The sequence below is a fragment of the Amblyomma maculatum genome, chromosome 6 (genome assembly GCF_055883805.1).
Source record: "Amblyomma maculatum isolate TAMU_Amacu chromosome 6, ASM5588380v1, whole genome shotgun sequence".
NCBI lineage: Eukaryota > Metazoa > Arthropoda > Arachnida > Ixodida > Ixodidae > Amblyomma > Amblyomma maculatum.
Genome location: NC_139349.1, coordinates 37151389 through 37179186, shown reverse-complemented (window position 1 = coordinate 37179186; position 27798 = coordinate 37151389). Strand labels below are relative to the sequence as shown.

At 44.6% G+C, this 27798-nt stretch overlaps 1 protein-coding gene across 1 annotated transcript; it reads right to left on the bottom strand.

The window, feature by feature from the left end:
- Positions 1 to 240: 240 nt before the first annotated feature.
- On the bottom strand, positions 241 to 27798 carry LOC146185533 (uncharacterized). The gene is made up of 7 exons (XM_084607852.1): positions 27570 to 27798; positions 18840 to 18913; positions 15944 to 16219; positions 13205 to 13274; positions 11773 to 11916; positions 4121 to 4344; positions 241 to 551 (listed from the first exon to the last, which is right to left on the bottom strand). The coding sequence occupies exons 1-7, from the start codon at positions 27796 to 27798 to the stop codon at positions 360 to 362; spliced, it is 1209 nt and encodes a 402-aa protein (XP_084463978.1). The 3' UTR covers positions 241 to 359.

Sequence of the window (27798 nt, the reverse complement as noted above, 5' to 3'; positions counted from 1 at the left end):
TTATTATTATTATTATTATTATTATTATTATTATTATTATTATTATTATCATTATTATTATTATTAGAAACTTTCTTGCCACTCTGTTTCTTAGCGAATGGCAGCCCGAACATTGTCACTCTAAATACTTCCCCCCCCCCTTCCCCCCCCCCCCCCCCCGAAAGTTGCACCCGGCGCTCTCCGCACACTCCGCACCCCCGTAGTGACGCCACTGCTCGGTGTTCCAATTCAATCGTTTTATTCAATCAATCGTTTTAACAGACCGCAGACTGTCTCTACTCTCAAAGTCACATACTGAAAAGCCGGTCGTGTTCCCGATCTTGGGCGTTCCAACGCGGCTTCAGCATGCGCATCAGCCGTCAGTTTGGGTGTGGCAGCTGGCAGAAGTAGCGACCCACCGTTGAGCAAGCCACGTCGTCCCAGCCGAAGTCGATCTCGTTGCTCAGCTGCGCGCAGTGCTGTCCATCATTCGCATTGTCCGGGGCGCCGGGCCGCCAGAACTGTGTGGTCCGCAGCTTCTGGCCGTTGGCCACCCACAGCCAGACGCCTTCCTGCCGATGATTGACGGCATTACGAATGAATACAATGAGTTGCAATAAAATGTTGATTTGTATATAAAAACTGTTGATTAGTTTTATTTTAATATATGACTTGCTAAATATGAACGAAGAACTAATCAACCCAACTCATTAGTGAATAAGGAAACAACATATCAGTTAAGCAATTAATCATCTAAATGAACGAAATTAAATTGTTCACAAATACTAATATCCTTTTTTTTTTATTACATGAAATGTTTATGGAGAAGAGCGTGAGACGATATAAATGAATTTGCTCAGTGACGACATAAGCATGATTCAACACTACTATACACTAAAGCGAAACTCCGTGATAGTATACATTAGCTAGCAGCAGTTAATTTTGATTAGGCGCAGACGAGACTAAAGGAAGCTCATGCGAGGCGTATAAAGGAAATCTTCTCATCGCTGGTTTGTACTACCATTAAGCTGGCTCGTTAAGATTTCCTTAATTAAGGCGTGTCTGAGCTTGTCCATCATGAATACGGAAGGAAACGGTGCGCTTCATATTGATTTGTATACTTTCCTTTTCCCTCTCGTGACATTATTTTGTAATCATTCTTGCTTAAAAAAAATTAACATGTAGTATAATGCTGCCAGGTATACTTTCTTAGGTATACTTTCTTTTTTTGTTGTTGTTTCAGCGATTACTAATTTTTTGTGATTCGTGTAAAATGTTTTGTTTCCTTCATGCTCTCATTATAGCACTCGCCCCAGAAATGCATTAGCAGCACTTGTATAAAGCATGTTGCTTATATTCCATTACTTGCTTTACTTTGATCTGTTTTTGCAGCCTCTTTTACTGTTTCTTGCCCTAGTCATGGAACCGAGCGTGGGACTTATCCTGGCAATATACTACCCAGCCATTTTCTTAGTTTCAGACCTCTTCCGTCACATTTATTTACCTATATTTAAGACAGAGGATAAAGCAATTACTATACTGCTATGCTTCCATTCATTTCCCATGCTTCCACTTTTGTTAAATAAAAAACGAAAATTGTTATCGTCACCTCACATGACTCTCAACTGTCCACTAAATTTTTTTCAATTTTTCTCGGAAACTCATATGCAAATAAAGGAACGTAAGCAACGAGCTAATTACAAGTGCCGATAATGCATTTCTGGAACGAGTGGTAAAAGAAGAGCATGAAGGAAATAAATATCTTGGCGGGAATCATAAGAAATTAGTGATTGCTACAACAACAACAACGAAAAGAAAGATTATACGTGGCAGCCCTACACCACAAGTGAAACTTCGTTTAAGGAAATGTGAATAAATGAACAAAGTTTTTTTAAATGAAGGGATGGCTCTCGGCGGCCGTTTGGGTACTTAGGTAACTAGGAGAAATGGGCGTGTAGCTTCTCACTTCTTCACGATTTTTCAAGCCACTTCTCGTTGCTTGCCATGCTGCCGGTCTGTGCGCTGTAAGTTGACCTCTCTCACACTACTCGAAACAGGCCGCTCTCACTACCATAGCTGGCAATGGCATGTTGTATTGCGGTGCTTGATAGTATCTGATGTTCTAGGGTGGTCATGTCGTCATGTGGAATATGCGTAATTTTGTTTCTTCCTCGTGAAAAAGATGCGCATTGCCATACAAGATGTTTTAGGTCTGCTGTACACTGTTCCTGACAGCGGGTGCATCTGTTCTGTTTGAGTGCGTCCTGTCTGCGAGAAACCACTTGTCAAGTATGTACAGTACATAAGCTGCGTTTGCTATTACTTTGTTTAGAAAAATCTTTTGCGCTAGAGTGAGCCATTTCGTACTGTCAAACACCGGTGTTGGTGTTGCTTCAGATAACCTAAGCATGCTGTGGTGTTTTAATTTGTGCTTACGCAGTGCATCATCACTCTGCCAGAAGAGCCTTTAGTGAGAAAGTTTTTGTAGTGATTCGAGTCTATCGGGTTAGGCATGGAGTAGGGGTGGGGGGCATTGTACCTGTCCGCAAGCACACCCGCTTGCGCGGCGGCCGTGTGCACGACTGCGTTCCGCTGTCTGTCCCAGTATATCCCGGTGTCCATACAATTTGAATTTTTTTCCAACATCCGCCATTCGCAGCTGCAACTGTCGTGATGGTGTTTATGGCTCGCCATTGGCAAGCAACTCGGCGTGTAAAATTAATCCTCCGGGTAGCTGGCATGAATGAATACAAAATAGTCACCAGAGGCAAAAAGAAAGTATGCAAATCAATATGCAGCGCACCGTTTCCTCCCTTATTCTTGAAGGACAAGCTTAGATACGCTTACATTAAGGAGAGATTAATGAGCCAACTTAATTGTAGCACAAACTAGCGATGCGAACGTGTTTTTTTTTTTTTTTTTTTTTTTTTATACGCCTCGCACAAGCTTCCTTCAGTCGCGCCTGCGCTTAACCACTGTGCATGCAATAGGCAAATCATGATTCCGTTCTCTCAGAGGAATGACACCCCGAACGGATTCTCTCAAAGGATAGATACTGCAAGTGGAGATATCTTATTTGCTTCACCTTTGAGTCTGAGTGGGCATGAGGGCTACCTCGCCTAGCAGACATGAAGCGGCGTTTTTGTGGTAATTTATTTCGTGCTTCTTTTCCGTTTACATGTCTAAAATTCTGTTCAGTCTTCCCATTCTAAACTGTATTCTGTACACTATAGTGTGCAGAATACAGTTTAGAATGGGAAGACTGAACAGTTGTATAATTATGATTTTTGTGCCACTTGATGCATGTTTTTTTCTTTAACGCGACCTGATCGTTTTTATTCATAATCGCCGCAGAATTCAAAGATTTAAGGCTGCCAAAGAGCGCAGCGATTCCGAAATCACAACCTGAATTAGATGGCGAAAGAAGAATGCCATCCTTCTAGCTCACGTTTCCAAAACAGTCCTTGTTTCCCTGTAGACATTACTGCGAATAAAAGTGCCTACTCATCTGTATACTCTCTCTCCCTTTGTAGTCGCCAAACTGTTTCGACAACTTTTGGAAGCATTTTCTCTCGCTCCATGGCCACTTCGATAGCGATCACAAGAAGTTAATACCTTGCTACCCTGTGGAGAATCAAATGATTGAATACCAGCTACTTCTTCACAGTATGATCAGTTTAGACGCCCTGATTTGTTCCCTCGCCACGGTGTGACGCCAGGTAAATATAGCGGTGACTTACGTCACAGAGTGACTTCGTGGTTGGACCCCCGTTCTTCCTTCACGCTTCGCGCAGTGAGGCAGATGAAACATATATTTGCCCCTTCCCCGTGAAATGTCGCCAGTTATCGAGTGTCTCCCCATCTCCCTCTCTCGCGAAGTCCAGGCGCAAAGTATAAGGAATGACAGAGAGTGGAAGAGAACCCAACAGAAGTGAGAAGGAAGTGAGGGATGGAGAGAGAGAGAGAGAAGGGTGCTAGATTGCGGACAGGATATGCAAAGAAAGCAACGGGAAGTTTTCCAGGGAATAGTAGTTCTGAAATGAGGTGTTACAAGTGAAAAGATTCCTTATCCGAGAAACGGATTCTTATTCATTCGGTGTCTCTAAACGGGACGCAATGAACATACGCATTTGAGCCTTACCTGCTGCTGGTCAGTGAGCCCTATGTACGCTGAGCGCACCTTGGCTCGGCGCATGAGTTCGCGGAGGAATCGGTTGGTGTCTCCGTCGGCCACATACGCCAGCTCGGCGCCGGCGTCGCGAGAGCACTCCTCCGAGGCAGCGGTGAAATTGGCCTCAGTCCCCGATAACCGGAAGTAGCCGCCTTCCAGGGAGCCAGGGTAGAGGGAGTACCCAGACACAGGCACTGCACGAAGAAATTCCGTCGATGTGACAGGCACGAGGTTAATAATAAGTCCCGCAGAGCGATATTAGTGAGGTCCCGGCAGTCTAAAATTCTCTAGATGAACGATCGCGCGCAGTGTGTCCTGCAACTTACCGACTGGAGGTGCACTTGCGGCTTTATGCAATTTTTATGAGCGGTGTTACGCGGGGTAGAAAGCCCTTTCCTTCGGAGTACTAGCAACAGATGAAAAACATTGCAGCACTACCAAGCTCCAGTGTTACGCGACCGAAGCTCCGAACGCGTCTTGAGTGTAGATAGTCGCATTCATTGAGACTGTCTTTGGTGACTGTAAGTACCTCATTAACTTCAGAGAATTGCGAAAGCAGGATTCACCCCCCCCCCCCCCCCCCACACACACACAGACCAGCAGGAAATGAGAAGCAGCAGGAGAAGCGTACACAGATGCCGACCCACTTAAGAGAGAAACAAAGGGACAAAGAGCTACAAAGAGCTTTTGTGCCTTTGTACTTTAGTAGATCTCAGTGTTGAAGTTCAGGTACAAGAAACGCATTATTTGGAAGAACTTCACACTAAGATATTTTTAAAACGCGCAGCGCGGACAGTGGAGACGTCTAACCACGGGATGAGAGAAAATTTGTTTCTAAAGTATTTTACCTCTGGTATAGTTTGCAGTTCGCGTATGATTAAGAGGGCTTTGTTTTGGCTGCAATGACAATATGGTATTATTACACTGTCCACACTAGTATATTGGCTGCAGCTGCTAGGCGTGGCACCTGAGCGTAAAATTTACCTTCACTCAAAGTCTACAAAACCTACAAAAGTGCTACAAAACCTAATGAGGAAATGAGTGCTAGGTATGTCATGGCGATAATTTTAAAAAAATGTCTGAGGCATACCTAAACTCCTCCCAAATTTCTGATATCATCCGGTCACGTTAAGTGGTAAAAAACATCGAAGGCTCGGTGCTCAGCTTAATCAGCTGCCAGCTACAACCTTCCAGCGTCAGGCCCGTCATTTGTCGCTCATAACGTCGACACCGACAACACCGACGTCGTTGCCAGGTTTTCTGGGCAACAAATCTTTTAACGTTATCTCGTTAAAATAAAATGATTTTATAGTTCACACCTTGTGAAAGTCAATGAAGAAAAAAAATAGAACATTTAGACTAATAGAGCTGGCAGGCTGTGTACAGAAAACGGCGGTAGTTGACAGCCTATTGCAATCGTTGCTCCCAGCCACTTTCTCATGCGCGTGTGTGCGCACGTGTTTGCGTGTGGAGGAGAGGGGAAGACGGGCATGGGACAGATTGCACAATTCTACATATTCATCACCCGACTCCGCATTAATATCAATGATCATGACGCTAATCAGGCTGCTCAACAGCCCTAATTAAAATGCACTCCCCCGTGGCTTGACAGAGAGTTATATGATGACGTCGCTGAATTTCTAACGTCGTAGACGCTCGATCAAATACCTTTAAGGCTTTATTGTTCCTGCAAACCCCTGTGATTGGTACCAACGAACAAGCGGTCCATATTTTTGTAGGGTGAAAGCAAATCTATTCCCCAACCTCCGGCTTTTTACAATATCACATATGCCGTTAGGGCGCTAATAAAGAGTACAACTCTAAGGCCAATCGCTACCTTGGAGGCCCTTTGTCAAGGCTGCACGTCTAACCATTGCCCTAAATTTACCCGAAGAGATTTAGTCCAACTGCACCGTGCCGCTGTGGCCCAGTGGTTAAAGCGCTCGTTTGTTGATCCCGAGGACACGGCTTCGATATTGGTCGTAGTGGCCATGCGACGATGAAGGCGGAGTGCAAGGCGCGCTTGTAATAAGCGTTGTCAGAAAATGTTAAAAAAAAAAAAAAAAAAGCAGACAAGGGACACTACGAAGCCCTTCACAACGCCGTGATTCATATCTGATGTCGCTTTAGAACGATAAAACCACTAATCCGAACCAAGCCTAATGCATGGTGTAACCTTTAACATTTTAAAGGTCCCATCTTCCACAAAATTAGCCTCGGTGTTGTAGGCGTTGCGAGTGAAAAAGCACGGTTAGCCCTCTGACAGGTGGTAATTGGCTGTGCGTTGATTAGTCGTCGGATTGTGTGACGTCACGAGACCATGTCACGTGGTCGGGTTGGCAGGATTGAGCTTCCAACTCGAGTTGCTCCATTCAAATGGGAGTCGAACACTCCCAGATCCTTGGATCTGGAAGCAGTGCTGCATTTAAGGACTGGAGGCGACGTCGTCAACAGCTCCCGTTTGCGGCTGAACTCTGGAACTAACGTTTGTGTAAATGCAGTTTGCTACTCATTTATTCCTTAATCCCTTACTTCGTGTCTCTATTACCTCGCACGTACTTTACTCAAGCAGTGTCGCCGCGGTGGGGCAGTGTATAGGGCGCTCGATAATTGTGCCCTGGGAAGCGGGATCAAATCCCGGCCGCGGCGGCAGCTTTTCTATAGGGTGAAAAGCAAAGCACTGCCGCGCAATGTTAGCAAAGCACGTGTTAAAGAACCACGGGTGATCGAAATATCTTAAGACCTTTACTACGACATCTCTCGTAGCCTGAGTCGCTGTGAGGAGGTACTCGTCTCTGCTCGCGCATCGCGTTGTTTGAGCCGCCCTGCACGTTCTCGTCTTCTCCCTTCTCTCATTTCCCGAACGCGGAGTTTTCCTCTTCTTTCCTTATAGTGTCTTGATAGTGTCTTGACCCGCTGCAAGCGGCGCTTCCCTCTGCGAAACCTACAACAGTTTTTTTTTTTTTTTTTTTTTTTTTTTTTTTTTTTTTTTTTTTTTGTACGCAAACTTGCCATAAGACATATTATATAAACTCATGTAAATGGTTTTCCGTGAGGAACCGGAGCAGGCTCCCGCTCTTAGCGTTGTCGGTGAGCCATTTAGAAAAGTCCTCTTCCCTTGTTGTGGTTAGACCCACTTCGCGCAGAATCTGTGTCCTTGATTCCCTTGTCCCTGCACAAGTCCATAGCAGGTGGCGAACATCCACTTCTGCAGCTGGTGTGGAACACTTTGGGCATGTGGTTGGTCCGATGTCAGCTTGCGATTCCCATCGGCATTTTACCGACGGGGTAAGGGCCGCCCCAGCTCTTATCCTTCTAAGGGAAACCTCCTCCAATCTCGCTAAGTTACGAGGGAGTGGGAATGTACACGAGGGAATGAGGGCACGTGTACTTTTCCTTGAAGAGGGTGCTAAAATGGAAACAGCGGAGCGGGCATCGAAAGGGAGCCTGGTGGGGGGCGCATTAGTGTGTGGAACTTCGTGTGTGAGGTGGTCAACTTTTCTCTGCTCGGCGTTCTCAGCATTTTCTTGTGTCCAATGTATCTGGATGCTTATCTTTGTTTTTTTATTGAGTCCGTGGATTTCCTGGGTAACACATAGCGTCTTCGTCACTTTCTTCAGTTGTTTTATGGCGGCTAAGGAGTCTGTATAGATGTGGGCTTCTGTTATCGAATCTATTTTATTTATGGCCTCCATAGCATCGCGGATTGCATAGAGTTCCATCACAAGCGGGTCCGGGTATTCTAAAAGATATTCTTTGTGTACCTTTAGTTCGCTGTGTGTTGGACTAGTAGCTGCTGTTCTACCGCCATTTTCTATAATTGATGCGTCCGTATATGCAATTAAGGTACCTGGAAGTGCATCAACCAGAGGTCGAGATGCCAGCTTTTCTTTGCGACGAAGCCGAGTGGTCTTGTTTGTCGTGATAGTAGTGAATTCCCACGGAGGGGGGTCAGCCATTGGTGGTGTTTGAACTGCCACTTCGTTGTACAAGGATGCTATGGGCGTAACGTACTTTCGCTTCATATCCCTTGTTGCCTCTCGTTGTTCAATCAATTCTGTCAACGTATTTATCTGTGCAAACTCTTGGAGAATAGGGATAGGGGTAAGTTTTGGTAAGGCCGTGATAGTGCGCATTGCGTTTCTATTTATTGTTTCCAATTTCGCCCATTGCCGCCTCGTGAGTCTTTGGAATTGGGCCTGGTATAGTATCCTCGGCTGTAACACTGATTGTACAAGACGTCTTGCCATGTCCGCTCGAGCTCCTCCTCCCCTAGACGAAATGCGTTTTATCAAGTTTAAGGAAGTCGCAGCTACTTTTTTCACCTTATGAAGCCATTGTGTTCCTTTGCCGGATTTGTGAATTTCTAGGTCAAGAACTCTCAACTCGTCCACCTCTTCCAATGCCTGATTTCCAATCTTTAGGGAGACTCTTTGCGTTGCCAATTGTTTTCTTCCATTCTTGTTGGCAACATGAATGTAACTGGACTTTTGAGGTGATAATTCCAGGCCTGCACTTTGCACGTACTCATCTATGGTATTTAAAGCCTCTTGCAGATGCCGCTTCTGTCTCTCAATTTGTTTATGAACAGACCAAATCGTGACATCATCTGCGTATATCATGAACCCCACTTCTGGTATTTTAGCTAATTTCCACGCCAATGGGATCAGTGCGATATTAAATAATAAAGGTGCTAACACTGACCCTTTTGGCACGCCTCTGTTCGAGGTGTAATTGCCAATTTGTTTTCCGTTTATCCGGATAGAAAACGTCCTGTCCTTAAGCAGATTATGTACTGCTTTTATGACCTGCAAGGGAATGCCCATACATTCCATGTTGCTAAGAATCTTGGCGTGTAACACGTTGTCGTATGCCTTCGCCATGTCGGTAGCCACTACAGTGCGCACTAGGTGGCTATAAGGCGACACGTGTTTGACCTCTTCAGCGAGCACAGCCAGTCCATTTTCTGTGCCAAGGTTTGTTCGGAACCTAATTTGTCGAGCATGGTATTTTTTATTACTTTCCAACCACCATGACAGGCGGGTGGCTATCATCTTTTCATAGATTTTGCAAATTGTGGGTGCTAGCGAGATAGGCCGCAAAGATTCTAGACTTGTGGGAGGTTTCCCAGCCTTTGGTATTGTTACCACCACCGAGTGTTTCCAGCCGAGTGGAATGTCTCCTCCTTGCCATACCTCATTTACCACATCCAACAAGCCGTCAACTGCGGCTCCTTCTAAATTCTTGAATACTTCATAAGGAATATCGTCATGTCCAGGCGCAGTTTTACCATTCGCTTCTTCTATAGCAGCCAATAACTCCAATTTGGTAAATGGTAATGTTATTCCTCTTTTATCAACCGCATCCACTGTCGGTGAAGGCGCCGGATAATGTGCGTGGTTCGGGAAGAAAAGGGCAGCAGCCTGATCTGCAAACTCCTCTGGTGTAAGCTGTAATGCGAGTCTAATACTTTCTGCATGATCTTTAACCTGCCGCCTCTTTTCCATGCCATGGAAAGTCCTCTAGAGGGCCTTGTTAGTCGTTCCTGAGCCCAAACGACTGCACCACTCATCCCATCTCCTATGAGCCAGCTGTTTTTCATATCGGTGTGCCTGTGCCGTCACTCTGTTTACCTCAATTCTTCTTTGCACGCCTTCAGGATGGCGACCAGCCTGTATCTCGGCCCGCTCTCGGCGTGCCCAAAGTTTTAGTAGGTGCAGGCCGGGAGTTGGCTGATCTTCGTTCACTGTAGTTGTAATGGTGTGATCCTTGAGTACCGTTTGAAGGGTGGTAACGAGAGTAATCGGGCCAACTGAATGCGTTCGAGTATCCTGCCGTACACCATCCCAATGTGTAACAGACGCTTTCTTTCGAATTTTCTTCAAATGTCCCAAATTAAGACCAATACTAATGGGGACATGGTCACTACCCCACGCATCTAATTCCGCCTGCCATTGTGGTGCACCAGGGCCCTTCCACCACGTCAAGTCTGGTGAGCGTGTTTGTGTTGCAGGTAGTGTTGCGACTCCTGGATGATTTAGCAGTGTAAATTCCATTTCTGTGAAGGCAGTATGAACTTGATCAACCCTTTTATAATCGTAATCATATCCCCATATGGTGTGCGGAGCGTTAAAATCTTCACCGATTAGTATCGCAGTTCCAGGGTATGAATGGCGAATATGCTTAACCCATCCAAGATTAAGTACAGTGTTTCTTGGCCGAGCGTACACGGACACTAATATAAGGGGCGTTTTGTTCGGACTACGAATAATCCAGCAACCGGCGCATAAGTGCAGCGCTGTAAAATAAAATTCCAGGGCTCACTTTGGACCACTAAAGTGTGATGAGGAGAAAGCCTTTGTTTAAAACGCTGCCGACTCCTGTTTTACTGCGTCTGCTTCTGTATGCTGTGTGGTGAGGCGTTCGAGGAAGAGCCAAGTGAAAGGCGCAGCACGGACGCCTGGATCGGACGCCAGGCGGGGTCAGCTTCATATATGCTTGAATCGCCTGGGGAAGTCATCGATCATGGCCGAGAACGTCACCAGGGGATGACGTCAGCCTATCATGGTCATCACTAACTACCACTAGCTATCATTATCGATCACTATCTATCACTTAATGGTCTTCACGACAGCTTTAAAGGTAAACAGGACCTCGCGAATCTCGCGAAGAAGTGTGACAGTTTTCGTGACCGGACGCACGCGTGGACGGACACTCATGCACCTATAAAGGCTTTCGCCTAATAACTAAGCTAACTAGGTAATTATAAATATTAGTCGCGATATTATTGAGGCGTACCTCAGTGTAGAATTGACCTGCAAGGACCAACAATGACATATCACTCTCTTTTCAAGATAAATGCTTGTAAGTGTAAAAGAACCGCCTGGCATAGCATCACTAACGGGCATAGAGAAGGGGACATACGCGGATAACTACCAACCGTGCGCGATCGCCAAAGTGCGGTGAATTCACAGATAGCGACGATTTTATAGTATCATCAGTTTGGCGCAGACGACAAACCACTACGGCGATCATGAGCCCGCAAGTCTGGAAACGAGATAAATGGTAGATTGATTCACTGACTGGTTTGTTAGCTGCTCTAAATGTGACAACTAATGAAAAGTTAGTCTCCGACTTTGTAAAAAAAAAATAAAAAGATCCCCGAAATAACAATAACATTATTGGGGGAGATATTATTTGCTGCGGATGGGGAGGTTTGAAGCGATGACTACATGCAGCGCGTCGGCGGAAGTAACGCGCTTAACGAGGGGCAGAAAACTTCGACGAACAAAAATAAGAAGGGAAAGGCACGATTGAAGTGGAGCAGCCAGAACAGATTCAGCAAAGGAGCTCTGAAGCGAGCGATTTTAATAACGACCCATCGAGGGGCGGGGCGCGTTGCTTTTTGTGCAAGCAGCGCTTATCAAATAATGCATGGATGACCTTGCAGGTTTAACAAGCATAGCAAGTAAGCAAGCAAAGAAATGCAGATCGTCTTCGCTTTGAGTTACATTTTTGTGCATATGTTTTTCGTTTTATAGTAATCAGAGCAATCGCTAACTCGAGATAATATTTTCTTCTCCTTTTACCTTGCGTGTTCCCCACTGTGCGGAAGTACTCACGTTGTTCGCAGGTCGTGTTTCCGGCTATGAAGTAACCGTCGGCGCACTTGCACAGGCGTTTCCGGCAGACTGCCATGGGACCCGTGCGCATCTGACACTCGAAGTCTCGATCACAGGCCTCGTTCAGGCGCGGAATGTGGAGCACTGGTACGATTGACAAAGAAATAGGCACATTGCCTTAAAAAGAAAGGAGGGGGGTGTGGCACTTTAGCCTTCATTGTTGACGTTAAAGGGACTAAATAGCGCAGTGACCGTAACGCTTCGATGATGCGCTTACGGGGTAATCGTCTGCGCGTGTGCACTTGGCATCTCTCAGACGTCCGCGTGCTCAAATGAATACTCGTGTCCCACATAGCCGATTAGAAAATTCTGAAGTTCCCGAGCACAGCTCCATACGACTCTGTACAGACAGAGTTTTAGCGTACCGTAATTGTGCATCTCTACAACCTGCCACCACAGGGCATGAGCAGACGGCCCCTGTGGGTCGCTATAACTTTGGATCTTCGTTTTCACTCGTTTAAGCAGAACGCTGTTGCAACACGCTGACTTCTACTGAAAGCACCTCTCAACTTGAAGACAGCGTGAAGAGTACGTACGCTCCCTTTCTTTCTCTTTTCCTCCCTCCCCGCTCACTCACTCGCTCGCTAGCTCACACTGCGAAGTGCCCACAACCGATATTATACTGTTTACATGGCAACGGCGCTGTATGTTTGTGCAGCCACTTCACAGTAGATTCTAGCCTGCATTAAAGAGTATGTGCCAATATGTAAAAGGTAGCCGGTGGTGTCATTGTTGTCAATAATATATGCTCCTGACGCCACGACATCACTTAGTCACATAACCGGACCAAAGCTAAGTGAACATTTTTGCAGACCAGAAGTCTGTTTTCAGTAATAGCAACACATGACCATCACCTGACGAATTCAAAGTAGGCTGTTTTCTGAAAGAAAAAGGACGTGTGAAATACAGCGAGGCTAAACAGGGATCAAAATGTAACTGAAGAAGAGGATAAACTAAGAGAAATAGAAGAAAATCTAATTTTCTTTTGTAGATGGAAAATCCTTATTAGTGGTCATCTGTCATTGGCTTTCTCTAAAAATTAAGCAGCGCTTGCCTTACACATCAGCGCGTTAGCTCTTGATGCAGTAGACGTGAGACCGAAGATGTTACTTTCTCAGTAAAACGGGACGAAACACCGCAGCGCTTTTCAAGAACATTGGTACCTCAAAGAATTTCGGCGCTTTAATTTCCTGTTTGTGTACATGCCTTATATACATCGATCAGTAAGACTGGTCATTTCTGCCTCGAGAAACTCGATTGCGCTACTCACATGTACAGCCACCACGTTCTTAGTTATCTATCTATTCTTTGGGGAGGTTACTTGTGGTTACGTAGGTTACGTAGATAGGAGTTGAAGAAAAAAAGAACATACATGGTTCACAGGCAGGAGAACAGAAGCCGTCTTCAGAACAGAACGGAGTTTTCCACAATGGCCCCACGCGCTGCAAGTGAACAATGATGCCCGTGTGAAAGTTCGGACGGGAGAAAACGCAAGCCAGGTAGAGAATACACAAGTTTGTGAGTTATATTTATTACAATTTTTTTAGGCTCTTGCGAATGACAGGAGGTTTCTTCCAAGGTGGTCAGGATGCTTTTAACATGTAGGCGTGCTCTCATTTCAGACTTCGATCTCAGTAGGCCCCGCCACACGATTACACTCAGAAACCTGTGTGTTGGGATAGACTTCAAGGATCTATATTGGTAATTAGATGTTTTTTTTTTATTATTTCCAGATCTAGAAAGTCCCAGAAAGGTATTTCAGCAGGATTATATATATAACACACACCAGAATAATAGAATAGAGCGAAGAGAAATACACTGCTCATAAATAAATATAGCAGCAATGTTTTTATTGAATAAAACGGATTAGGAAGGAAAATAAAAACAGGCATACTGAAAATTTTAACGCAATCAGCCGATAGTGGCGGCAAGAAAAGACAATGAAGCCTGAATTGTTATGTTATCCAAGTTTATCTATTCAATTATGGTCCCAGGAAAGAGGAATATTTAAAACTATTATTGTTTTGTTTAGAACAGTATTATTCTTAGCTGATGCCGCTGTCTTTCAGCAGCCGAAAAATGTAGTTATGTCACCGATATTAAAGTAGTAGCGCCTGTTTACCAAGGTATTTGAAACTTAGTCAGACCTTAGTTACATTGGGTTAACGCCAGCAAGTGGCTCGCTTTATTGGTTTTGTTACTAGGTGCAGGGAGACGTTAATGTAGGTCTACAAATGCTCTTTTTCAGAACTGTTCAGAGCGTTTTGATGTTAGCGTAAAGGTATGTCAGATAATTGTTGCGTAATCGAATATTGTGTGCATAACTTCGTTATATGCTATACTCAGGAGACAGGACATGTGGACTTAATTCAGGCTATCCTGAGAAAAAAGCAATCTATGGCAAGCATTAGCGGTTACTTTACCAATATGCTGATTCAATTTGAGTTTGCTGGTTATTCCCAGCCGAAAGTATGTGAGTTGTAAAATGTTTTGAGCTGAGTAATTAGCAGCAAACTTATTCTTTTTGTGAGTAGTACATAGGAAAACCACACCTTCAAAACATCCCAGCATTTGGTAATCATTGCATCAACCAACAACTTGCTTAAATGAATCCTTTAACAATATTTCGTCCTCAAAGTTTCGTGTTTCCGAATGTCTGCATGTAATTGGGCTTTCACAGGAACATCTTTTACACCGACATTTATACTGGCGTTTTTCACGAAGTCGACGTCACACAGCAGCGACGCCGCAATCTAATGTACGGAGGATCGGTACTGCGCATAACCAATTGTTCAACCTAGAAATCATAGTGTAGTACGCCTTACCTCCTCTTTTCTCCCGCAACCGATTCCCGTCGCCTCCGACTCATCCTCTTCATCCTCCCTCTCTCTCGATTTCCGTCACCCTCCTCTAGATATCTTGCTCCGCTTTGCCACCTGCTGCCTCCCACTTTTTTCAAATTCATCGTGATTTTCCCACTTTCTATCTTCTTCAACGTTGCCTCTGAATGTGGAGATCTCCCTTTCTACAATTTGCCTCTCTCCACATCTCGTGTGCCACTCTCATTTTGAGTTTACTCTCCTACTATTTGTACCTCATCCTCCCTCTTGTGGAAATGGACGGGATGGACGGGCAGGTTTTTCTACCATTTTTCTAATGCTAACGAAATAAAAGAGAATACATATTCGTGTATATCAGATGCATTTTTGCAAAATGGGTGCCGGAAGCCACACCGCCATGAGTAAACCTACTTACCGGGGGCAAATAACAACGAAGTCAGTTGCTAAGACAGCGAAGCAGCCGGCATGCACATGCCATTGCTGACTGTTTTCGGAGTTCGGAGCAGACATCGGAGGGCACAAGAAATATGAACCCCCCCCCCCCCCCTCCCCCTGCCCTCTTCCTTTTGAAGATGGAGATGATGCCCCCGCATTTTCTCTTTACAGAGTGGCATCACTACCTCTTTGATTTCTGATCTTGCCTTGCGTTCTATGTTTCTCAAGTATTCGGGCTTTGATTTCGTCTATAGGCGCATTTATACCGTTTTTCACGCACAGTAAACAGTTCTAAAACCCAATAGACTTGGCGCGTGCATTCGGTATGTAAAGCTGCTGTCATATTCCAGCCTGCTTTCTGAAATGTCAACTCATAGTTCTAGTAGACCTTTGCGCCTGTGCCTACATGTGGCCGTGAGCGGTACATACTGCAGTACGAGACTTGCGTAACTATACTCATTTGTCCCTTCAACTGAGTCAACTAAAAATAGCCTGTGCGACATCGACTGGAGCGAGTATATGGCACAAAATTCTAGCAGTGGCGCAAGCTTCACATAAGCACTGTTCGTGCTCCTTAATTTACCAAAGCTGCATTTTGAACCTTACTGGCGAGTCTGACCTTTGTGTTGAAATAAAAGTGTATCTCCTAATAGATGCACACACAAATTTTCCATCCAGGCGTTGCTAGGTCACAATGTTCTTGATAGACTATGAGAAGTACTTGCGCTGAAAGTTGTAACCAATCCAAAGAAACATTTTCTAAAAACGCACGCATCTCTATGGCTGTATTTTTTCTGGGCGCTATTACTGCACTGTACTGTATAAGCTCGGTTCACCTCGTCGAGGAGGCCGTCCTGCAAGTCGTAATAGTTGAGGCGGGGCTCCGCGGTGAGCTTGAGTCCTGCCTGGTGGCAGAGCTCCTGCTGCAGTATCTGACAGCCTGCCTTGCCATAGTTGAAGGCGCGGCACGTGGGCACCTTGAGGCAGGCTGCGAAGCACCATGTGACGCTCACGATACCGTCCACGGTGTCGGCTCCCTGGAGCAGGCCACGGCCGCGCCGGAACTCGGACACTGCCCACCGCGCGGTAGGCACCACGGTGGGCGCACTGGCCTGCGATCAGAGAACGACGACTGTTCAAGCCAAGCTGGATGTACCAGTGTCGAAGAGGGGGATTAGGGATTTGGTCACCTGTGAATGGGAAAGTCTTAGATATACTGATAGACTGTGCTGTTTTGGGTTAATAGGCAAGCTAGGTAAGTTTAAGTGTCTATTGAGGTGGACTAAGGAGAAATAATAGCTGCTAAATGCATATAATGCGATGGCTATCTACAGAGCTACCGCGGCAACGCGGCTTTCCCGATGACGTTACACCAATTTTTCGGGACCACTTTTTCTGGAAGCCACTGGTGCTGACGGGTTTCGATGGTGATGGGTCATAAGATAATATTCCCTAAACACTTGTGCGACATGACTTGTGCCATTGTCTGCGCTTTTTTCTTTTTTTTTTATCTACGTGTGTCATCTCTACCTCCTTCTGAAGCCTTAGTGTGCAGTGTGTTCGATGTACTCTTGTCCAATTGTGTGATTAAAAAATTAATAACTAACAGATGTTGCCCATGCATGCAGTACTGAAATAGCCCTGTAGAGAGGAAAAAGTGAGGAAAAGGAGTTAGTGGGGCTAAACCTAGCGCATCAACAAGCGTAAGCTGGGAGGTATTTGTAGGAGAAAGGGATGGAGCGATAGATAACTCCGTACCTGTATATAGGCAAGGAGCGCAGGCGGTGGGCCTTGCCCTCTACCGCTTGTCTTTCGCAGAGTAACGACGTATACTAGTCCGAAATGTCGCACGGCACGGCTGTCCAATCGCATCGGGTTAGGGGCTCGACCGATGAAAGCCTCAGTGCGACAAACTACCTCCCTGTCCTCTAGCCTACAAGGCTAGTGGAATTAATGAAGTGCTCGCAAGCATCCACCCAATCACGGCCATACGATACACAGGTAAGTTATGCAGATTTATCAGCACCCTATTAGTTGAGGAAGTACATAGATTTCCTTTTAACCATATGGATGTCGTCGTGTGGATAGTTAGGAGTAATTACTTTGTTATAAATCTCCAACGTGGGATATTTTCCAAAGACCTGTGACAATGGCCATTACGCGCATTTATTTGTGAACTTTGTCACGCGTTTACATTTGGCTTCCAAGTGCAAGTGTCGGCGTGGGTTTTCTTTATAACTCACCCGCACACGAATAGAAGTTGATAAAATAGCGCGATGCACAACGCGAAAGAGTGGGTGTTCAATGCGTGCGATGTCAGACTGCGCCTGCAGTCGGTTTCTTTCCATTAAAGTTTATTATTTACTCAAAATTGTTCATTGTTCTGGGACACAGTGTTCGCACTTTTGTGTGGAATTCGGCTTTCAGTCTATGAGACGCGCCAGCCTGTACCGACCCGGTAGGGCTGGTGGTCTTGGTTTAGTCCACCTCTATATCGGGCAGATAGTTTCCTGAAAAATGTTTTTTTTCCGCGAAGCTCGCTCACATCTGTTATAACGTGCGTTCTTGCAAGTGAGTTTAGTAAGTGTTTTGCGCACCTGTTATGGTGTCCCCTCATTTTTTTTTAATGCAGGCGGTGCATTTTGCTGTTTCTTTCCTACTTGTTTGTTTCTTCTCCGAGTTTCTGTTTTCAGTGTCAAGGACACGGTTGTACAAAGGTTTAATGTGTATGCTTTTCCCTGCGTCGATGTACCGTTCTTCATATTTTAGTTTACCGGGACATGATGAACCCCTCAGTGTACGTAAAATGCTTCTGTCGTCATGTAGAAAGACGTTTTTATATATATATATATATATATATATATATATATATATATATATATATATATATATATATATATATATATATATATATATATGTATATATATAAGCTATATACCGAGACGTTGCCTGTTAAAGCGTGGCTACAGAGAAAAGGCATGTTTTGTGCCTGGAGCAAATTACTGCCTTTGTGATGTCCAAGAAAAGTTGGGCATTTCTTCATTAATTGAAAAGATGGAGTGCTCTGTTGTGGTATCTTGTAACGGAAATAAAAAAAAAATGTTCAATAAGATACCGTGCTCTATGCTATATCTCATCACACTGCGATTTTTTATTAGTCCTTTGAACATAAGTTTTTTCTAACTGGCTTCCACAGTCTCTGGTGAAACCACCTCAGGAACTTCCATTGCGAATCCGTTATTTCAGCCAAAGACCATTTTAGAAGGATGATTGTTAAACTAAAATAAGCGTATCCCGAAATTGAAATCGAACAGGAGTAGCACTCCATCTTTTTAATTCTTTCTACATTCTGTTGGTATCGCTTAGTTGTGCTGTATTCTAAATAGTGTTGCTTTGAAATTGGTGTTGTAGTAGTTTCTGTAAAGGCTGTTTATAAAGAACATTGCTTCGTTGTAATGAATACCATTTTGAAGAAAGTAAGAACAGTTGGCGATAGCTTAGTTGTTTAATGCTGCTACAAGCAAAGCTGACTTCGGCTCTTCGCCGGAAGTTCGAATCGCATTCTAGGCCGTATGTTATTTATATGTTTTATTTATCATGCGCCAAAAAACATGATGCTTGACGTCGCACTATGATGACATAAAATAGAGTGAGGCAACCATAAAGGAAAGTAGAATAGCATGCCTCTGCCCGAGCCACTAGATATAACAGGCTCCACCAGATGGCTCCACCATGATGACAGCAGAGTGGCTTTGGTACATTAGGGCCTCCATGTCAGGAAATCTCTGGCGCGTGAACTTTCGTTCTGCGCATGCATGCGGTGCGGTGTAATGCATGCAGGGTGTAATCCAGATCGCACTTATGCTAATATTCTGTAGGCGTCACTGGCTTCTTCGGGAGAGCCTCCTTAAACCTTATAACAGGTGCATATCACGCTGCAAATAAGCCGCCGTTTATGGCTGCTTAAATCGCCGCCAAGTCCATAAAGCAGGGACACCCTATAATGCTGAGGCGACTGTGGGAGATTGTAAGATATTGTTCTTTGCATGTGGATGAGAAAATCGTCTGGTGCTTGGCAAAAAACATGATTTGAAGGATTTTGATAAGTTAAATTGCCTTAGGAAACCACTGGGCTACATTTCTAAAAGTAATGGTGAAGAAGTTGTGGAATAGTTTGAGATGCCTTTATGCCCCCCCCCCCCCCCCCCTTCCATATCGACAGAAATGATATAAAGCTGTCATGCGTATCGAAATTTTGCTTCTGAAGTTGCTCTTATACTTAGAACGAGCAATTAAGGCTGCCACAAAAGACCAATGGAGAGGCTCCTTAAATTATGATGAGATATTTGCTAAATATTTCACGATACCGTTATGAACATACTGATAAATGCAGTCTCAAATTTTGGATGCGCGGAAATATAGTATTGCTTCTCCTGGTTCTCCTGCGCTAATAACGAGCAATTAGGACTGCCATGGAAAAAACGGGCGCATTTAAAAGAAAAAGTTAGCAGCAAAAATATACCAGCCTGCCACGGAACGATTTGCGAATAACTTGATTTTTATCATATATTCATACTATATGTGGAAAAAGTTCAATTAAAAGACTTTTTTCTAGATAATGTTCAGAATTTCCAGATATATTACAGCAGCAATAAACTTTCTCAGTCTTTGCTTTTTAATGTACGCCTCACTTACCACTTTCTAATACTTCTGTCTTCAATGCGGTCATCTCGCCCTTCACTATAGTACGTATAACAAAACGCAGACGATCAACGGCAGCCGCGTTTCCATAAAGGCGTAATGCAAATTGGCCGTGCCCGTGTGATTTTAGTGAAGTTTGACGAACCTCAAGTGGTCAAAGTTTATCCGAAGCCCTTGACTACAGCGTCCCTTTTTCTGACTTTTTAAAAATATCTCTTTCACTCCTTTCATTAAGGCGGCTTTGAGGTGCACAGTGAGCTCACGTCTAATAGAAATTTGTACGAAAAAAAAAAAAAAAAAAGGTTCCACGGGCATTTTTTTGAAACGTCTGCTGTAAGGCGTTTCAAGATCATTCCAGAGCAGTTTTTCCGAAACGCTTCAAAACTTCTAGTCAAAGTTCGCATTAAAAAAATCCCCTTTAACGTTTTTGCTATTGATAAAAATTACCGCTTTAGGGAAAAATGTCTTCTAACACGTGGTTTATTCAGTTCAGTTCAGTCGTTCAGTCGTGTCCGACTCTTCGTGACCCTATGGACCATATCACGCCACGCTTTCCGGTCTCTCACTATCTTCCTAACATCACATAACTTCATCTGCAGCGCCTCAAGGATGCCATGTAACCACCGCGTTCGCTGCCTACCCTTTCTCCTGTGGCCCTCAACCTTTCCCAACATCAAATCTTTCTCCAGCGACTCCTCTCTTCTCATCAGATGACCAAAGTAGCCGAGCTTTAACTTTAGAATTTGACCCTCCAATGAGCAGAGAGGGTTTATGGTCGATAATATCGACTGATTTGATCTTCTGGCAGTCCAAGGAACTCTCAACCTTTTATTACAATCACTAAATAAAGTATGCAGTGAGTACTGTACATAAATTACTGAATAGTTCGGCATTACACCGGTCTTCGCACTCTGTTATTCGGTGAGCAGGAGCACCGATGCAAGAATCGCTCTTTTCACTACAGCTCTGAAAGCGCAGTTTTTCTTAGGTAGCTCAAAATCATGCTAATCGCGGCCAAAATCGAGCGAAGTCAGCTAACGGCCCACTCGCAAGACTGCACTTGTGTTGATTCGGGTCCCGGAAGACGAGAAGAGTTACGCTAATGACGGCATTCGTTTCACGTTACGGACGCCTCTTCTTTGCGGCTCTTTGGTCAGCGGAGCAGCCCGGGCGCTCTGCACCTACGCTCCGAATGCTCCCGACGACATGTTTCGGTTGTTGTTGCTTGAAAGGAACTTGCGTATATCCGCAATGGGGGATTGACAGGTGTTTTGTGCAGATCTAAGCAAGGAATACTTCGCAATGAGTTAATTGTTCTTAGTTGGTCAAGTTCGCTCGCTCACGGAAAGATTTTTTGCTTATGCCCTGCACGACAGATTGCTGCTTGGCGTCGCCTCTCGATTGCGTAAAGTGTAAATATGTTTTAACCGTACCAAGCAAAAATGAACCTCTCTACAAATTATAAGGGTTTCGTTGTACACAAAAATATGACGTGCAGTTTTGTAATTAAATTTGTTTTCTTGCTTTGTTTATTTCTAAACTTAAGAATTCAGTACTTCATGCTTTATTTGGTATTTTAGTCTTGCAGCCACCAGAGCTTGTCTGCTACACTGCTCGCTACATGAAAGTTTAAGCGGTTTGAGGACGGTCTTTGTTTCACTCTCTTCGCCGCTTCACGTTGCTGTTTTCAGCGTTCCTGCGCTATCTCTCACTACCAGTGCTACGCTCAAATGTGGACCTCATTTTCGGCAAAATAACTCACTTCCAATTTCTTTTGAATGATGACGGCAGCGTGCTTACTTTGACTGAGGCGCTATTACTCCTCAGTGAACCGCCGTCTTCTCACTTTTCCTGTCATATTGAAAATCCCCCCCCCCCCCCCCCCCCCCCCTCCTGTATTAAAGGTGGTTGCACCCAGTGTTTTACCCACCAAATTGTACCCGTGCACGTACCGAAGCCATGAATGGCTGAGGCAAAATTCAAGCGTCTCGTCGCTATGCGTTGTCGGCCCTCTCAAGCGAAGTCCGTCATAGCCCATGTCTCGTTCTTTTTTTCTTTTATAGCTAACGGTTCGCTGCTGGATGTTAGTCCCCAGAACATTATATTTATCATGAAGTGAGAATAGTGTCTGTCTCATGAATTTGAGTGATGCATGCATGAAGTATGTGTGACAGCAAAACAGGGAATGTAATACTTTCTTAATAAACTATTTTGCTGGAAATTATAGAGCAGGCTACGCTACGTGATTATACTTTGTTTGCTTTGATAGACTTTGTATTTGCCCTTTAATAACCCCTGCACCACAGCGGTGGGGTTGATTATGACGGTGCATGTGCCTCATGCGAATACAAATGCGCCACGAGGCCGGTGCAGGAGAGTATCATGTGATCGCACGCCGAACGAAGCCACCGCGTAGCGAGGCTGTACCAGTAATACCTTTTGCTACAAAACTACTTAACATCAGCCGCTGCAGCGGTGGGCTGGTGGTTTGAGCATCCGCTTTGCAAGCGTGAGGTGCAAGGATCGATTAGGCACCTTCCGATACGCAATATTTTTCCTGAATTTGACGTTGTTGTTGTTGTTATCTCGGGGGGGGGGGGGGGGGGGGGGGAATTCAGCTCTTCAGAAAAAGGCCATGGTCTAATGGGACCCTTGAAGAGGAGTGCTTACTTCGTCCGCTAAGATATGTTGGCGATCAGCGAAGTCCGAAAGAAGCCAAACACTCCAGTAGGGGAAGGTGGGGATTCACACAAAGTTCGCAGTAGAATACACGTTAACACTGATGCTCGTTCCATGAGGAGCTGCCGCTGTCCTGATCAGGCTATGGGAGGGAGTAGAGTGATACAGACCATTTGTCAGTGCGTTACCAGCGCACACCTTTATTGCGGTGAATGGGGCGCCGCACCAGTTCCCATATTAATGCGATTGTCTGCTTCGCGCGAAGGACCATATCAACGTTTTGTTAGCTGCCGCAGTGCTATTGAAATGAACATATATAACGGTTCGACAAATACCATAAATATTTACGTGACCCGAAAGTCTTTAACTTACGTAAGAAAATTGAAGTTTCTTTTAAAGGTTTCCGCGCAAGGCTGAAATCTCTACTTAAGCGTTTACGGGACACGCACGGAATGAAATGAAATCGTTTCATTACTTATCAAAACAATTTTATATTAAATCATTATGCTAGTGGTGTACTCAAGTTAACGCAACATTGAATTTCTCGGATGAAGTCGACTTGATTTTTCTGTTACGATCTTAATCTGTAATGAGCCGGAATAATGTAGCAGCGAAGCGCTATGTGTTTTGCTTTTGTGCCATGCTTTGATGCCGCCCAAGTAGCGCCTTGCAGGCACTAATGACGTCAGACACGCCCACGACAATGAAATATATTCATTGTTACTGCAATCTTCGCGTTAGCAGAAACTGAGCTGCTCGGCTTGGTGGTGCCGGAGAGCTCCTTCTTCGGAAGGCAAAGACGAAATTGTGGATAGGGGATAAGTAGAGTTGTTGTGTAGTGTTGATTTTTATGGCGCGTATGTGTCCAAGGCCATCATGCGCCAAATACAAGGATAAGTAATGACGAAATAATTTATACACCGAGTGGATGGTTACGTGCATTTTTGCACAATGAGGAGATAACGATTGGCCGGAGAGAGAGAGAGAGAGAGAGTAGAACGGAAAGGCCGGGAGGTTAACTAGGAGACGTCCGGTGGGCTACCCTACGCGTAGGGAAGGCGGAAATGTAGAAAAGAGAGAAGGAGCGGCAACAAAGTGAGTTTTTCACGCGACCATAGAAGAATATGATAAGGGGACAGAGGGCGCACACCTAAAGTTTATAGTCGGGAACTCAGCCACGAGTCCTTCAAGAACTTCAGTACTGCCTTCACTGTTTTCCTTTGTGACGAAGGTTTTGTCCAAGCCGCCAAAATGTTTGCTTCTGTAAGAAGACGAGTGTCCATGTGGAGTAATGTAGCAGCCAGGAAGCCACGCCTTCGCTCAAGTAGAAGGCAGTTAGATATTGTGTGTGCAATAGTCTCATCACAGCAGCACTTCTCACACGTTGAAGTGTGTGCCTTTGCGATATCCAGGAAACGGTTATGAATAAAGAGGAACGGTGGTGAGGAGGGTAAAGAGCACAATTTAAGCCATATTGGCGTTTTTTTTTTTTCTGGGAACGGTCTGATGCTCACTAGTGCAGTATCATTTGCTGGTTGGTACTTGCTTTTAAACGTTCCACTTTGTCCTTATTTAATATTTCATTGCAGTTTTAAGGCCACTTGCCTAGTATTTATGCAAGTCGGAAGCTTCTACCGAGCTTGAAAGGAAGCCTCACTCCGAGTATTTTTTTCGCAGCGTACTTATTAGTACAAACGTGAAAAATAATTCAAATGAAGCGATCTGCACTGTCGTGTAGAGCATCACGCCATCTTCAAGCTCCAGGCAAAAAAAAAAAAAAAAGAAAGAAAGAAAAAGACAAGCGTTAACACCATTATTCCTCTCAATGAAGCCCGGAAAACATGCAAGCTTAGTATCAGACATTATGCACACCACATTAAGCTGCTGGGCAGTGTCTCTCACTACCAGGGGCATGCCCCGCCATTGTAGCTCAGCGTTTATGGCACTAAGTGTACAAAAGTTGTGGTACATATATTTTTAATGTATAGATTTGCTGTGCAGGCTGTAGACCGACTTTCGTCCTATCTGTTGTTTTGTCAATTATTTAAGGGGGCCAGGGCCCCGGGAAGCTGTTTCCACAGCTTTCAGTCCTGGTCCTCCTTTCCTTGCAGAATAAAAAATAAACCTGAATTAACTTAACTAGACCGCTGATTTCAAAAACGCAAGTTCGGTCCAGGCCACGGCGGCCGAATTTTGTTGGAGGCGAAACGCAAGGTCCTGTGTACTGTGCGATGTCAGTACACGTTAAGGGTTATGGTACCCAAGGTCACTGAAAATATCTGACACCTTCCACCACCACATCCTTTATCGCCGACGTAGTTTCAGGATATTCAGTCCCATAAACCGTGCCACTCAACGAACCAACAAAACCTACCGCAATTACTGAGATCCAAAGCGTGGCTTCTGCTGATATCGAGGGTATTGCTGGAGCCATGAAACGTCTAACCTACACAGTACACACTTATTTGCCTCAACGCAGAAAGAGCTTCCGGAGATTTTAGGAATACCTCAATGTGGAATAAATAGTTTCAAGACAAGCTCTGTTTTCTGCGAGCTGCTTTATTTATCTACACTTAAGGTAAATCACTTGGAATATAATCCCGTTTGACAGCAATACGGTACTCCCGGCGTTGATGTCATCGCTGGAGTATGTCCTCAAACTCTTGTCTTCGAAGCGCATGAGGTATCTTCTGAAATTCACGTTGGATCTAGCTGGATAATCATATTTGCAAGGAATGGGAAATCAGCAGGAGTCAAGTCTGGCTAGTATGGTGCGTGCGGAAGCGGGAGGGTGTGTTTTTGGCAATGTTGTTAAAGCGAAATTTCTGGTTTGCTTTTATTGTTTTGTAAGCAATACTACGACAGGTTTCAGCCCGTCGCGTAAACGTGGCCGGTAGCCACGTTTGACCTTTAGAGCGACCGGGTCGGGTAAACCCACCATCGGGTAAACCTGCTCGGTAATCACGCCGCGCAGAAGAATAAGAATAAGAAGAATAATAAGAAGAAGCAGCTGCGTCGGCTTTGCTTGCGCAACCTACTAACTAAAGCTAAACCCCAGCTAATTTGTTTGTTCTAAGATGCCGTTCATGATGAAATCAGAAACATGATAACGCACGTGAATAAAATAAGAACAGTCATGCAATTCTCATGTACACAATGTACGCCTTTGACACAATGACATATGCTTTCTGTCACTGTGAGCGTAGACTTATATTATAGTATGTTGGTCTGTCGGTTTAGAAACTTTTTTTTTTCTCCTCGTACAAGTAATTTCACAAGACGTGAAACCAAAGAAATCTAGATCAAGCCGCCACCACGCATCGCTCAGCGCTGAACGCTGAAAATGACCGTAAGAATGTCGAATATTCGATGCATTCCATTCATTTACAACAAGGTCGCAAAACACGCTGGTGTCACCACAGAAAGTATTTGATAGCCCAGAATTTGCAGCGAGCAGGAATAGCCGGCCATGATAACCGCAATGTTTGTGTACGATCTTTCCGACTGTCAAGTTTTCCTTCAAATTTATAGCTTTGAGATAGCACCATTTAGCGACGTGGTGTTCACTACTGGCAGTTAGCGCATGACGTTATAGTTGCCGACCCTGCAGAAAGACTGGTCATAATAACATCGATTGGTGAGGCTAGGAACATAAGGGCTTATGAAGTCTGTCGAATGAAAGGCGGTTTCGGGTTTTAGCCGAAAACCTAATCTCTACCATTCTTGTCATTATACCGCACAGTCAGACAGGTTGCACTCCGAAATATCAGAAAAGATGCAACTGCGCTCACAGTGCTACGGTAGCCTTAATTACAGAAGGTTGTTTCTTTTATAAGACGATATCAGAGGAATATACTGCGCATTTCGCGTACTATAGTGTTTTAGAGGCACGAAAACACCCCCATCTCCATCGGTACCTGAGCAGACGTAACCTGTAGAGTGCTACATCCGCTTGTCTACCAACAGACAGTGCAAATATAATTTTTATATGCCCCTAGCCCAAATTCACCGTAGCTAGACCGGGCGCACCGCGCCACCTCGACCTTGTTACTCACAGTGCACAACAGTCAGTGTATACGTAGAGGGCGGGGTAGCAATCGCTCTAGGAGCTCTAGCTACTACTGCCTACGAGCACTATTTGTCCTTCTATTTCTGAATGAACGAGCCTTTAAAATGGAGAAGCATATATCTAGAAACCTGTTCAGTATGCGAAGTTTTTACGGGAAGATAGACCATACGGAATGTGAACATACTCAGTAATTGAGTTGATAGACTTGAAAGGTGAAGGAGAAGGGGAGGGGGGCTTAACGAAAGCTTTTGGAGCTCTAGCTTGTCCGTAAGTGAATTATTTTTTCTTCTATTCCTCGATGGAAGGCGCCATTGTCTTGAACAAGTCTTTTAATTCAGTAGTTCCAGGAAAAAGTGAATAAAGTTTGGCGGCAGACAGACGACCTTCTTTAAAACTTGAAGCAAAATGACACATAACAAAAGAAAAATATCTTAACAAAAAAAAGAAAGGGTGCATCGAAACGCTTAAAGGTCGAACGAGCAGAACGCCAAAAGAATGTTTATTTGTGAAGAGTGGCTGGTAAAAAATTCGCGGCGAAAAATTGGTTACGAAAAATGCATTTTAGTTGGGAAATAAACCGGGTGGGGACGCCTTATTTTGCTTTTTATAACTTTTTAGCTAAAAGATGCTTTTTCTGTCGAGATTCGTCTTCTCGTGATAAAACGCGGTAACCCACCGACACTGGTCTACTTTTATTTGTTCCCCGCGTACCTTTTATAGAAGAATTTGCCAATTGGGATCTGAATAACAACATCTACTAAACCAAACAATAACTAAAGGCGCTTCCAGACCTTTAAAGTTACCATTGTTCCTCGCCGACTTCGCAATTTTCTCACCTAATCACTTCTCTCGAATCTCTGCTATCCATCAATCGGTAATTTCTCGCCTACTTACGTTTTTCAAACGGCACACATCCATCAGCGAAGCGTCATTTTGATGCGATTTCACGCATATTCCTTGCAAAAAATATACAGCGAGAACTATGAAGCTTGTACAACACATGTCCACTTACCAGAGAGGCGTGAGCTCCCAGGAGCGCGCATAGGACGCCCGTCCACAGAAGAGCCATATTGAAACTGGTGGGCCTCCCCGGGGGCGCGAAAGATGATGCTCTTGTTGACCGTCGACCGTCTCATTAACCCAGACACACAAGCAACTGGCGGTGTTGCGTTGCGCGCCGTGCTCTGAATAGTCGATCCTTGATTAGTGACATGGCTGTGCGCAGACTGTGCCTGGGGCAT

Excerpts from the sequence above, each read along its gene's own strand:
- LOC146185533 (XM_084607852.1), bottom strand. The coding sequence starts at position 27,798 with ATGCCCCAGGCACAGTCTGCGCACAGCCATGTCACTAATCAAGGATCG. Across the intron at positions 13,275-15,943 it reads AGGACGGCCTCCTCGACGAG|CGCGTGGGGCCATTGTGGAA; the intron begins GTGAACCGAGCT and ends GTTCACTTGCAG. Across the intron at positions 11,917-13,204 it reads TTCTCCTGCCTGTGAACCAT|TGCTCCACATTCCGCGCCTG; the intron begins GTATGTTCTTTT and ends CAATCGTACCAG.